Source organism: Drosophila yakuba, chromosome 3L (genome assembly GCF_016746365.2).
Source record: "Drosophila yakuba strain Tai18E2 chromosome 3L, Prin_Dyak_Tai18E2_2.1, whole genome shotgun sequence".
Taxonomy (NCBI): domain Eukaryota; kingdom Metazoa; phylum Arthropoda; class Insecta; order Diptera; family Drosophilidae; genus Drosophila; species Drosophila yakuba.
Genome location: NC_052529.2, coordinates 18,955,935 through 18,969,322, shown reverse-complemented (window position 1 = coordinate 18,969,322; position 13,388 = coordinate 18,955,935). Strand labels below are relative to the sequence as shown.

At 47.1% G+C, this 13,388-nt stretch overlaps 3 protein-coding genes across 4 annotated transcripts; 1 reads left to right on the top strand and 2 right to left on the bottom strand.

Moving 5' to 3' along the window:
• Positions 1-39: 39 nt before the first annotated feature.
• LOC6539807 (larval cuticle protein LCP-17) lies at positions 40-937 on the bottom strand. Its single transcript, XM_002086655.4, has 2 exons — positions 530-937; positions 40-463 (listed from the first exon to the last, which is right to left on the bottom strand). The coding sequence occupies exons 1-2, from the start codon at positions 701-703 to the stop codon at positions 62-64; spliced, it is 576 nt and encodes a 191-aa protein (XP_002086691.2). The 5' UTR covers positions 704-937; the 3' UTR covers positions 40-61.
• A 4,490-nt stretch (positions 938-5,427) lies between these two features.
• Positions 5,428-7,648, top strand: LOC6539359. Of its 2 annotated transcripts, none has more exons than XM_002086201.4 (2): positions 5,428-5,989; positions 6,092-7,648. In XM_002086201.4, exons 1-2 carry the CDS (start codon positions 5,524-5,526, stop codon positions 7,546-7,548), a joined length of 1,923 nt encoding a protein of 640 aa, XP_002086237.2. In that variant the 5' UTR covers positions 5,428-5,523; the 3' UTR covers positions 7,549-7,648. The 2 variants fall into 2 exon arrangements, with proteins under 2 accessions (XP_002086237.2, XP_015045189.1); XM_015189703.2 differs by lacking the exon at positions 5,428-5,989 and having other exon boundaries at positions 6,236-6,324; positions 6,404-7,648.
• On the bottom strand, positions 7,555-13,197 carry LOC6534596 (alsin homolog). The gene is made up of 5 exons (XM_002095236.4): positions 10,601-13,197; positions 9,632-10,250; positions 8,437-9,570; positions 8,226-8,377; positions 7,555-8,166 (listed from the first exon to the last, which is right to left on the bottom strand). Exons 1-5 carry the CDS (start codon positions 12,927-12,929, stop codon positions 7,943-7,945), a joined length of 4,458 nt encoding a protein of 1,485 aa, XP_002095272.1. The 5' UTR covers positions 12,930-13,197; the 3' UTR covers positions 7,555-7,942.
• Between the last annotated feature and the right edge of the window lie 191 nt (positions 13,198-13,388).

Genomic DNA, 13,388 nt, shown 5'->3' with positions numbered 1-13,388 from the left:
CCGATGCTTTTTCTGAATACCAGAACAAAACCAACTAGATTCTATATCACGTGCTTGTTTATTAGACCTTAGGAGGCTTAGCGTAATCAAGATCTGGCTGGGACACCTGTTCGCTGACCTGCTTGGCGGCCAGCGAAATCTGGGGCAGAATGGCACCGCCCTCGGGCACAAATCCGTGGTCATCGGCCTTGTAGGTGACGGTCACCTCCTGCCCGTTGGCATCGAAGTAGGAGTAGGAGCCGCTGATCTCCAGGTACTCGTTCTCAGTGCCCTGGTTCCTGACCACGGCCTCCTCCCGTCTGTGGGTGCCATCCTCGCCGAGGTAGGAGAAGTTGTACGATCCATCCTCGTGCTTTTCGTGAGATGATTCGAGAATTGCCACCGGTGGCTGGGCGGTGGATGAGCCGTGCTCCACCGGAGCACTCAGAACGACGGCCATGGAAAGGGCCAGGAAGACGATGATCTGGAAAAATGGTTTAGGAATGGGCTAGTCCTTGGAGTGATCGTCTCTCGGTGGCGCGTTACTCACAGTCTTGAACATGCTGCTGTCTGGATGGGAAGCTGACTTTGAATTGACTGTGAGTGAGGGAAGACGGCTATTTATATTGCCAAAAATGAAGTGGAATTGGAATTGCTGGTCGTCTTGTTTACCGGTTATCGTCCAACATCCAGACACTCGCTTACATACACACCATATGTACATGAGTCCATATGAGTCCAGGGGTATTTACTTGAAACCCGTTCTAAGAATTAATTAAAGAGCGAGCTTCTTGCCCAAGCCCATCTGCCATCTCCCATCTCCCACTGCAATTTCGAATCTCGGCCTGCAATTTGAGGTTCCTAATTTATGTTCGACCCCGGATCAGGGTCTCACTTACTCATCTCTGTAATGGTAACATTCAAAGGGGTATAGGGGTAAAGTATAAGATGTTTTGCATTCAATTAATACGACTACCAAAAATATTCTCTTTTACATTGGCTATTGAGCAATATAAAATAAAGAACTTATTTCTGAAATGGAGATTATTTCCTCCACATGAGCTTCATTTTTGGTACTATTTCGTTGCCCTGGCCACTTTTCATTACAATGTTTGAGTTCCAGCTGCTTTTGGGCATTTTCCAGATTCGATTTTTCTCGAACGCCAACACGCCGGGAAGTCGATTTTCCGCTGGCAATTGTTTACACGAAAACTATAAACAAAGCAAACACACGGCGTCCGTCGCCGCGCTTTGCCCCCATTGATGTTATTTTTGGTCACTGGGCATGAGGCGGCACTAAATCCTCCATCCTCTGCAGCCGACCATTCTATGTGCCTTCCAGCCGGTCAGATGGAGATGTAGATGTAGATGCTGGGGGCCCCATATGATGGCGATGGAAAAGGAGGGCGGTAATGGGATGGGGATGGAGATGGGATGGGTGGATGAGCCGGGGCAGAAAACTTAAAGGTGCCACATACGCATCGTTCGATTTGGATGCGGTCCGATTCCTGGCATTCTGTTTATGCAACAATAAATTTTACATTTAATGTTCGATACATTTGCAGTGCAACAGCAATGTCGATGCCCGATTTGGATGAGAATTGAATCCACTGGCGGCGGGCGAAGCAATTTGTTAGCTTTCGCATGTACGGGGAATCTGGCAAATATTGTTTCTTTGTTCTGGTTGTGTTATAATTAATTATATATCGAAATCCTAAATTCCGTTTAAGTGGTGGTGAGCAATTGAAAAAATTATTAAGCACATGAGTGATGGCACGATTTTTAGTTTCCTCTGCTTTGGCTTTTGATTTCAAAATGTGCTTTGTACCAATGAATGTGAACACGTATTCCAAAATGTTGTAATTTTAGGAAATTAGTCATTGGGTGTTGTCCTCTTTGTGTTTCGATACTCAATACATTTTTATAAGCTTTTTCCAAATAATTTTTAGTTCGATTCTAACATACCTGCACTAAAATTTTCGTTGCCATTTCATTTACCGAAAGATCATTAAAAAAGTACAAAGCTCCTGAGAAAACATGAAGGGTTCTATCTTTAAACTTAATTAGAGTTTCTTGGCTTTGGCGACTTTTTGTTAGATGCTATGATGCTAATTTCGACGATAATGATTGCAGATGAGCCGAAAAATGAGTTGCATGCGTCGTTGAGTCAGTTGACTTTGATCAGTCACATAAAATATATCCTCGAAATACTTACCCATACTTGGGGGTATACCACTACTACCCATACTATGCACCTTGATCACCTGCAAATCGATGGTCAAACTCATAGTAAATACGCCTTTTTCCCTTTCCTGTCGTTGTTGAAATGAAACGCCAGTAAGCGGAAAAAGACAAATCGACTAGAATTTGTGTATCCACTTTTCACATACCGATCCGCACACATGGCACCGTGATGAGATTGGTTCTTGTTTGGGAATTGAATTAATTTAATTTGGTTCGATTGATTTATGGTCCAATCTGTGCTCTGGAAAACTGTGCCAAGAGGCGGCTCTGCTGCCGTCTAATGATCGAGAGTCTATATGCACGCCATACGAAAATAGTTTTATTTTTATAACTGTGTGCTGGTTTGGTTTCTTTTTTTTATGGACTTCCCCCACATACGCAATGGACGACCAAGATGATGATGATGATGTTGATGGCATCTGCCAATGCACACAGCTGTCTTCCGATGCCAACTAACCGTCTATATAGTACATGAGTATATATCTATTCATCTATAGAGATATCTGGGCAAGGAAGTTGTAAACCACTCGGGAGGAGGCTGTCCATTAGGTTGTGATTTGTACCACGGGGTCGGCAATTAAGACCGCCATCCAAATACCCCGGCTCCGGAATCCGGCTCCTCAACAGACAAAGACCGCGAAAAATGTGGGAAAAGTCGCGAGATAATGCAGAAAATGAACGGCCAAGGGTGGCGGGTTGGCTGGGAAAGCCGGGAAATCGGCAGGGTGGGATAAACAAAAACGACGACATGCCAAATGAAACGGGCAAAACTTTCGGCAGTCGCATAACAAAAAGACTGGGAAAATGGGCGGACGTGCGAGTATGTATGGGGTATGGGGAATGGGGTATGGGGTATGGGGTAAATAAATAAAACCGAAACTGAAAATTATGAAAAACAGGCGGCCGTAGTAGGTTGAAACGGCCGCCAGCGACACGAGTGGATTTTTGGATTTTTAAATATTTTTAGCCGAACGGCAGAGGCGAATATTTTGCCAGTCGAGTGGGATATTGGAAAGATGAAAAATTATTGCCACAGTGTGTGCGAGTGTGTTTGTGTGTAGGTGTGTATCTGTGTGGGTGGGGTTCATCTGGGGACCTGGCAACAGGCACCGAATAACGCCCACTTGTGTGGGGAGAGTTCGAAACGGATCCTGTTCCGGGAATCCTATTTTCCAGCACTGAGCACTGTTCTCTATTAACTTTTAACATTACTTTGAATATTTGAAACGGGGTGAAATTATTTTTTTTTTTTTATTTCCTTTGGTGGATGTACTTTTCTTGTAGTACTTTCTAGTTTCCCGATCGCCTTTGGAATGTCTTGAAATCTTGAAAGCCAACCGTACACGCTGACGCTTCGCGACGCACTGCACCTACGCTCCAAAATTTTGAAAACTCAAAGACATTTAGAAAATTCTATTCACGAAATGAATGGACGTGGAAGCGGGACGGCACTGTTCGGCTAGAAAGAGAGGGCCCAGAGAATTGAAAAGAGAGGGAGAGAGCTGATCCGAACCATCCCATACGATCCCACACGATCCCGTCCGATCGCCAGCCAAGGAGCCAGGCAATTTATGCTGCTGCTCAATGGCAGCAGACCCACTCCGCCCACTCCACTCCACTGCAATCCGCCACTTCACCCACCCACTCCCCCTGGGATAGAAAAGTCCGTGTCTAAAATGGGACGAAAAGGAAGGAAAGCAGGGGGAAGTCGAACCGATGAGTGCAGTTCGGCGTCAAAGTTCAAGCGCTGTTAGCAGTCGAGCGGGAGGAATTCTACACATTTCCATGATCGGCTGTTTAGTCTAAACATGGCTGCAGCCACACCCAGTCTTCCAGCCATATCCCCACTCGGGGACCAGGTCCGTGTCCGCACGGGTACGGGTACGGGTGTGGGTCTTGGTCGTGGTCTTACTCAGCCGGTGTATCCATCCGTTGGCTGGGGGAAAATAAACAACAAAGGGGGAAACACACACGAAAAGTAGAGAGCAGCGAATATGAACAATTTTATTCTCTAAACATTCCTGGATGTTTATGTTTTCCCCTTTTCTCGGGCGGAACTCGGGGTGCTCAAGTGCTGGGCCTTCGCTGAAACAAGATTCCGAATAGATTCTAAAACGCTTGGTTAGGAATCCCGTTCTCGGTTTCCAGTTTTTAGTTTTCCGAACTGAAAGACCGTCCCTCCCGCTTTTCCATTTAACTTTCTCTCACATTGTAAACATTTCACTTGACGCTTGATGCTAAATTTAACATTTTCGCCTTCGGACAAGGCAAAACAGGCAAATAAATTACGGAAATAAACAAAATGAGAAACAGCATCGGCAACAAAAACCTAAAGTTACCTGTGCTTTGGATTGCGGTTCCTTTTATCGCTGGAGAACTACAAAACCAGAAACTAAATGTGTTGAGTGGAAATGGGAAATGCATGGGTGGCAAAAGGGCAGGAAAACTAAACTCACGCCTGGGTTCGGAGGAGGTCGATCTGCTTGGGACTCTAATGCGGATGGATAACTGGCTGAATCCTCCCTAAAATGATGTAATTTAATGGCCACACATAAGTACGTTTGCTTTTCAAGAGGCAATAGGTAATGATTCAATCACCATTGAATCACTGTTGAATTGCACAGCTTTCGTCCGATATGACTTCTGAACATAAGTGTACAGAAAACCTTTACCCCAATATACGAATATATAATCTTGTGTATTCAGGCGAATGAAAAATATATAGTCCTTTCGAACTATTGACTTAGATGAACTTGAAACACACAGATTGCAATCAAATCGAATAGAAATATTACCAATTTCGTCAACCTTTCATAAAAATGAATATAGGTTTAGTTGAACTATGATAGGCAAATTTTTTATGACAGATTACTTTAATAGTAAATATGCGTACTACGGGTAGAAAATAGGTTCAAACGAAAAAAAAATTTTAAAACATTTAAAAAAAAAATGGGCGGCAAACATATTTCATTGTAGGTGTATTGGGCGTTATTGCGGGCTTTAATTTCCACTTTCTGGTTTTTGTATTTTCAGAGATCTCCACGTTCCACGTCTGTATACGGATATAGAAACTTTGAAATATGAATATATAGCGAATTAGGAGGGATTTACAATTCGTTTATTCTTTAATGTTATTTTTGGCTTTCATAGTAAAACAATGAAAGAATACTGTAATAAAAGTGAAGGGTATTTTATATCAAAAACTAAGAAAATTTGAATGTTAGAACACCCAGCCCCCTAACAAATTTGACTATCACACCGTTTTTGATTCGACTCCAAAATTTTCTATCAGCCCCAACAATGAGCGATAATGAGGATAATGACGAGCGGCAGGCATCGAACTTCGAGTCGATTATAGACAACATGTTCACCCGGCTGCGGATCATCGCCGTGGACGTAGAGAAATTACAGAAGGCCAAGGAGAAGCTGGCTAACATGCAGCGGAGGAACACCTTCTACCATCTTCTAGGCCAGGAAGAAGAAGTCAGCATGAACCTTGGAAGCGAGATGGGGGTCCTCCGCTCTAAGTATTCCATACATTCAAATTTCAACCAGAACAGCGGCCCAGGTTCTGAGGAGGAACTCGACTTCGAGGAGTTGAGCGAGGATCCCTGCAACATACCTTTCGAAGAGGATCGCTGGCACGGCTTCTTCAAGGACTTCCAGATCCTGTCCACTCCAGTCGCCACCGATCCCAACGAGAACCGCAAGTGTGTGGAGCTCACGTCGATGACCAATTGCGATCACGAGATCAAAAACCATTTACGTGCGTTTACAAGTCGTTTGCTTCAATTCAATTCAATTTAACATTAGATCAATTAATGCAACTTTTATAATTTATAATTACACTACAACTCTTTCCTTTCAGTGGGCGGAGTGCGTTGCTTTATGGTCAACCTTTTCGTGGGCACTCAGCATGACAACCAGAGCCTCATCGTAAAGCTGCGGGAGTCGGAGATCAGTGTTTCTAAGGAGTTGGGTTTTCCCGTGGCGTCGTCAGTAATGGTGAAGATATCGCCGCGCCACCAGTTCACTGGCGGATTCAGCACTCAGTTCCGCCAGGAGGGCAAGAAGTGCGTTGAACTCGTGCAAGGCCAGAAGGTAATCCTAACCGTGGATAGGCAGTACTCGGATCGGTGCACCGCTGATGTTATATATGTGAATGCCCGTTTTCTGATAGGCGATGTGCAGCGCTTGGACTTTATCCTGATTGGCGAGGACATTCAACTGATGGTGCGGAGCATCCACACGGACCACCTCAAGTGCTGTGTGGCCAGGGGAGGCATGCTATACGCCCAGATGCCTGTGCTATTTCCGGCCAGGTGTCGTCGTTTCCGGGTCTCGTACGAGGAGCTAGAGGACCTAACCTTCGCCCGGGAGGTAGGCTTAAATGTGATAGTGTCCCACATCGTGGGGACCCCGAAGTACCTGGACGTCTTGGAGCAGGCGATGACCGCCATGCGCTGCGATGGCATGAGACTGTATGCCAGAGTGGTGCTGAACGAGATCAAGGGCTGCAAGGGGGAGCTGAACTGGGCGGTCAAACGCTACGACGGCTTCTTGGTGGAACTGGCGGAGCCGGCGATTATTCCGGACATAATGCACCTGTGCCCCGATGCCGAGTGCTTCATGCAGCTTACCTACGCTTCGAAGAAACCCATTATCTTTGATCCGCGGGTTTTGGATGAGCAAAAGCTTAGGGTGGACCCGGCACACTACCACTACACGTTCTATTATCCGGACAAGTACGTGACCACGTGCCCGCAGCCCAAAAGCACAATCTACTTCCGCTTACTGCAATCCGCTATTTTCGAGCAGATCTGTCCAGCGGCACTGGCCAATACTCCGTACTGCGATCGATCCCACACTGGAGCGGATAGCCTAGCGCGTGCCGTGGTAACCGCCTCCATGGAAGTCCATGCGGTGGCCATCGTGGTGATCGGAGTCACCACGCGGATGGTGCAAAAGATTTCCCACTTTCGGCCGCAGTCCCCCATTCTCTTCGTTAGTCACATGCGCTCCGCGGAGGATTACGTTTCCATTTACCACAACGTTACCATGCTTCCATTCCGCACCAAGTGCATTATTTCACATCGAAGGAACGTCTTCCTTAAGGTCATTTACGCGTTGGCCTATTTGGTGAAGCGAAAAATCGCCAAGCAGAACGATCAGGTGATCCTGGTGTACAACTACGAGGATGGCACATCGTTTCCTGAAAAGTACATCGTGTACAAGCTGGACAAAACTAACTTTGCGCCGCACATGGCGGAAAGTCTGTTTCCTGTGGACCAGGACCAGATGCAGACGCTCAAGGAAATTGAATAGATTTAGTTCCTATATGTATGTAGATAATTTATTTGCTTTGGCGAGTAATTGGAATGTTAACGCGTTGGCCTAGAATATACAAAACAGATACATACATAAATACATACAATATATAGATACACATTTCTACGTTGTACTAGGGGATAACAATTTGCTGCTGTACAGAATCGATAGCATAATCCTATGAGGGAATTTCGTCGTTCAATGTATATACAGACTATTTACGGGAATTCAACAGTTTCGTTTCTTATTTACCAAAGCTTTACAGTGCCAAAAAAAAGAAACGTATTTTCCCCTAACTAATTCGCTAAAACCTCATGTGTCGGATTTGTCGACTACACTTCGAAACAGGAAACAATGAATATTACAGCTTTCATCTTTGGGCTGACCACGCTCAGGGGATTTTTTGCAGAGCTTTCGACGTTACGTGCTCATATGCGGCCTTCAATGTAGTGTAGCAGTATCCCGCCATTCCATTCATCTCGGCCTGGAAATTGGGGCCACCCGTCAGATCGTCCAATAAGGCCAACTCTGCACCCAAGTGGGGAACAGCAGCGCGCAGCATCGTGAGCATGGTGAGCGGTATCATGTTGTCCGCATTGAGCTGGGCGGCATTGGCTGTGAATCAGAACTGCTTTGTGGAACAATTTACGGATATTTGGACATTTGAGACTCACCTGCCATCGCGTGTTCGTAGGCCTCAGTTAGCAGCTGGGTGCTGCGCTGTATCACAGTCAACATGTCCTGGGGACTAAACTTCTCCTGCAGTTCCTTTAACATCTGCACGGACTCCTCAAATTTTGGGTCCAACATTACATTGTGCAGGAAACTAATAGCAAACTTAAAAATTATAAAATAAGTTAAAACAGAGCACACATCAAAGAATACCTTTCATGGCCCATAAGTTCAACGAGCTCTTGGTCGTTTAGTTTCTCGGCAAGATTCAAATTCTGCCGATACATTTCGTCCTTTCGACTGTACTTATTTGCATACAGCACAAATAAAGTGGAGTAGATTCCCTCTGATAGCACAAGTGGGTATAGAAGGGTAATATGCGATATAACTTCCCTGCTGCCTTCCATCTGGCAAAGTTCCTCGGGTAACGCTGGAAACATCTGCCGCACAAAGCGGTAAATGCGACGCGATATGGACTCCCACTCTCTCATGGCTTGCTTCGCCAAAATCGGAGTGGGTTTAACCTTCCAATAGCCGTATGAGTAGTGGAAACAGTTGGCAATGCGCTCGTTTAAAACGTACAGCGGATGATGGCGATCCTTAAAAGCCTGCTCCAGGTACAAGCGTATGGAGGCCATATCTTGCTCAGTAAGCACCGAAGCCATTCCAAAACTGGGCACCTGGTCAAGCACTGCACTCGTTGTAGATGTGGTTGACGTTATTGAACCATCGCTGTTGTTCATGTGTTTCAATATGCTGTTATTGTTGTTGTTACTTTGTTTCGAAAAACTTTCATTGAGCATGCTGGATTCATCGCCGTCGACGGTGCTGTTCATTAGGCTTTGGTCCAACTGGAAACTGACCAGACTGCTGGTGTCCAAATCACGAGATGTATTGTGGCCCATGGAGATCAAGCTATCCGCTCTCTGTAATCCGCCTGGCTTGATGTTAAGTGCCTCTTGGGAGTGGATTCGTCGTGGGGGAAATCCTAAGAAGTCCAGCGCTGATGCAGCCTCCGTTTGTAGCTTGCTCAGCGCGTTGGTGGTGGTGCGGGCCTTTGCCAGTGGAGAGGATGTCTTTTGCGGCAGCGGCAGACTGAGCAGGATGTTGTTAAAGTAGTTACCAGGCTTGGTTCCTTCACGAGCACGCTGCTTGCTCATGTACACCGCTATGCAGTTCCAGATTTGGGCCGTGCTCAAATTGGGTTTCGAGGATTTTCTGAGGGTGCCAGCTGACTGATTGCCACCAGAGCTGCTAGTGGACGTGCAATTGGCCAGGTTCGATTCAAAGTTGTTAAACAGCGATCGCCACTTGCGATTGTGATCTACCACTTGACGCCCAAGGGAGCTACAGAAAAGCCATTATTGTTACTTGCAATTCAAGTATTTTTTGATTATTTTTTATTCACCTGGGGTACTTAGGGAACCGCCGATTTAGCACCAGTTCGCCGGCCTGAATCCGCACCGTGTCCCAGGTGCCACTAAGCTGTCCAAACATTTTGTTCCCAATAAGTTCGCAGGTGTCGTCGAACTCCCCGGTGCCTATGACACCACTTCCTCCACCGGCATCTCCACTGGGCATGTAGTACTCCCCCCGTCCATTCGGGCCGTGGAGTGTGAGTTCGCCCTCATAGTAATAGTCGTTCTCAAACACAGCCACCCCACTGCCGATGAGATCGTCTCCGGAAAAGATGCCTTCGAAGTAGTCGCCGCGGTTGGTGATACAGCTGCCGATTCCAGAGCGCTTGTTGTCCGCAAACATGCCCATGTATTTGTCGCCGGTAACCAGGTCCTCTATCACTCCATATCCACTGCGTGCATTGGCCTGGTACTCGCCCACGTAGATGTATCGGTTGTTCCGCATCATTCCATGGCCGTGAAAGAGGCCCTCGCAAAAGTTTCCCTCGTAGACTTCGCTCTCGGGGGAATCCTTACAGTGCAGTTCGTAAATACCGTGACCGTGGAACCGGCCACCTTTAAAATTACCCACATACAGGCCCGTTGTGGGAATCACCATTTTGCCGAAACCTAAAAAATAACAATTTTTCAATGTTTTTTTTCTGTTTTGGATATCATTCAAAATTTTAAAAACAAATTACTTAAGAGGGATAAATCGAAAGAATGAAATCTACCAATAAATTACAAACTCATATCACAAGTATATTAAAAAGTTTGGCCATCTGATACGGGTAGAGGTGGACTTGGATGTACAATTATTTTTTACAAAGCAGTATTTGCATATTTCTTTTAAGCACGATACGAAATATTTGTTTTGCGTAGAAGCTATATGACTAAATTACACCATGGATGTTTCGGGTATTTCTTGGCTTTTTTCGATGGCTGCTACTTTTTATTTAAACTTTTAAGTAAAAACTCACCTTCTATGATCCCGTGTTGCAGCTCTCCGCAGTATACACTTCCGTCTGGATACTCTAGGTAGGCGTTTCCGTGGAGAACGCCCTTCCTCCAGGTACCGCAGGCTTTCACCCTGGAGAACTTCGGGTGCTCCCGGCTAAACTCGTACCCCGTGGAGCGATAGCTGGGCACAGGACTGCCGAGAGGCCTGCCCAAGGACGCAACAATGCTCGTTTGCAACTGGTCCAGCCACACCTTGCGCATCTCGTGCGAACGGGTGGTTACCAGGAATGTTTTTTCCGGCGTGGTCAAGCGCAGGCTGTCGCCTTCGGTCCACACCCACAGGGTAGTTAAGGGATAGGAGTAGAGCGAGTTGCCGCTTACTTGGCAGAGGAAGTCCGAGAAGAGGATGAAACTGTTGCTTGACCTGCTGATACCAGAAGTAACCAGTTTCAGTGGAACCAAAGCCGACGTCAAAATAACCCTTCTCTGGCGCCTTTTAAACTGCACAATCCTAGGGTTTCTATCGTTGCTGCTCCAGAAATCTTTGGTGTTCACGGCCAGCTCTTGGCTGATGCAGCTGTGCCGTGCGAACTCCGACCAGGCCACCCTGTGCTCTCCGTACTCAGGTTGTGTCCTCACCAGCAGCTCCATAAACTGGACAAACAGCTGGTATATACTGAAGGGTTGCTGGAACAACCGTGTGACGTAGCTCTCCTCGTTGAGCTCGGCCAGAGGGCTGCTAAGTCCAGTAATGGCGACCACCGCCTCTCCAAATCCATTGATTGAGAACACATCGCAATATGCCTTTGTGTAGCCGTCAAACAGATCGATGTACTCTTTGTAATGGCAGATGAACAACAGATCGGCAGGCTGCACAAAGTCCGCTCGGTAGAATCCCTCTAGCGAATGCAAGGTGGCCACCAGCAGACACAAAATACGCTCCCAGCTGATCAGCAAGGGGCCGAGGGCCCTAAGCGGCTCTTGCGTCGACTGTCTTTGCCAGATTTCGAGTGTTTGGACTGCCTGTCGGTGTTTCAGAAGTAGCTGTAACTGTGACTGCAGATGACTCAGGTAGTAGTGATACTGCCGCTGGAACTGCCTTTGGTTTTGAAGAGTGTATCCGCCGGAACACATGAGCAAACGTAGTTGATTAGGCCACACTGCTCCCAACTGAAGCTGGAGGAGCGTCTGAGCGTATGTGCTGGATTGCTGCAGATGTCGCATTGGAGGCGCAGGCTGGAGAGATTGTATTTGACCGGAGGCATTTAGCAGTAGTGTGTGGTAGTCGCCGCAAGTCGCCTCAAGCGCCGAGTTCTGTTCTATGGGTAGTGCAGCCGTGCTGTCCGTGATGGTGATCTCCATGGGAGAGCTGACATCTTCACCCAACTGAGAGTGATTGTTCAGGCCCCAGTGGTAGAGCCTTCCGTCCAGAGTGCGGGCCACCGTGTGCTCTAATCCAGCTGCAATGCTGCACACGCCCATGCTGTCTAGTTTCTGCAGGCGCATCACATTGGCTCTCCGAATATGATCCCCACTACCAAGAAGGCCATTATTGGAGGCTCCGAAGGTGAAAAGTTGGGTGTGAAGTAGAGCGTATCCTTGATGGAGAAGGTGTCTTGTGTTAGCCGCAATGCTGCGCTCCGAGTGGTTACTGCTTAGGGATTTTACAGAGGCCCGTTCGTCCTCGGGTTCTTCCTTTGCACTAGTCACCGACAATTGAAGCACATCGTCGGCCAGGTTGTAGGGAGCAACTAACATCACAAAGTGCTCATTTCCGGCTGCCAAGTCTAGCAGTTCCTTGCCCTCTTCGTAAAGGCGCATGTGCCGAGGCTGTTGTTCCGCCTTAAAGACTTCTCCACAGCTGCCCATGACGTAGGTCTCCCCATCAGCGCCGACGAAGACAACGCCCTGTGCGGAGCAGCAAACCCGGCGGATGCGTACGCCTTCAGCATGCAATTCGAGGGGGTCGAAACCGAGGGTTTGCCACGCGTGGGGATGACCCACATCCCGGCCAGATCCTGTGGCTTGGTGCTCCACAGAGCCATTGGTGAGAACTACAAATAGGTCCTGACTGCCGGAACAGAAGTCCATATCTAGAACATCGGTACGCAGGAGTTGAAGGTCCAGGTGGCCGCCGTTGGCCTGCAGCTTGGCGGAGTAAAGGGCGTGGTCAGTGGTCAGAAGGAGCAGGGATCCGCCTGCAATGCTGCAAATCCGGGATGCGGGAGCCCGCTGCAGGGGAGGCAACCCGCGCCAGTGAAGCTGCAGTGCCCTGCCTTCATGATAAATGGTGAAGGACTCTGGCTCCTCCTGACCACCTAATGCCGAGTCATCCGCTGCACTGGCCATGATGTGCAAGTTTTTGTTGGGGTCTTGGCCAGGGCCAAAGATTTGTAACACGACGCAATTGCACGATTCGCCTGCAGGTCGTTCTCACATGGTGCACGTACTCCGATCTTCGCTAGGCAACACTGGTACCGACGAGCATCATATGACACGATTTGAAATGCAATGCTAGATGCCACGGTAGGAAAAAGTCTGTTTTCACTTGTTTTTAACTGGCTAATAAGAATTTATGTTTTTGTGATGGTTTTTTAATATAGTGTGACCAGCGCTTTTGAGTCACATCAAGAATTTATTAAGTAAGGGTGTTCAGGCAAAAGAGCAACTTTATAATATTTAAAAAATTTTGTATGCACTGATTATTTCTACTACATGATAATTTTTAAAAACTATTAGATATGCACAATGACAAACATGGTTGACAAATAAATAACACACGAGCTGCAATCGCCACAAAAATAGAAA

Excerpts from the sequence above, each read along its gene's own strand:
- LOC6539359 (XM_002086201.4), top strand. The coding sequence starts at position 5,524 with ATGAGCGATAATGAGGATAATGACGAGCGGCAGGCATCGAACTTCGAG. Across the intron at positions 5,990-6,091 it reads CGAGATCAAAAACCATTTAC|TGGGCGGAGTGCGTTGCTTT; the intron begins GTGCGTTTACAA and ends CTTTCCTTTCAG.
- LOC6534596 (XM_002095236.4), bottom strand. The coding sequence starts at position 12,929 with ATGGCCAGTGCAGCGGATGACTCGGCATTAGGTGGTCAGGAGGAGCCA. Across the intron at positions 10,251-10,600 it reads GCAACACGGGATCATAGAAG|GTTTCGGCAAAATGGTGATT; the intron begins GTGAGTTTTTAC and ends GTTATTTTTTAG. Across the intron at positions 8,378-8,436 it reads GAACTTATGGGCCATGAAAG|TTTCCTGCACAATGTAATGT; the intron begins GTATTCTTTGAT and ends GTTTGCTATTAG.
- LOC6539807 (XM_002086655.4), bottom strand. The coding sequence starts at position 703 with ATGTACATATGGTGTGTATGTAAGCGAGTGTCTGGATGTTGGACGATA. Across the intron at positions 464-529 it reads ACAGCAGCATGTTCAAGACT|ATCATCGTCTTCCTGGCCCT; the intron begins GTGAGTAACGCG and ends CCATTTTTCCAG.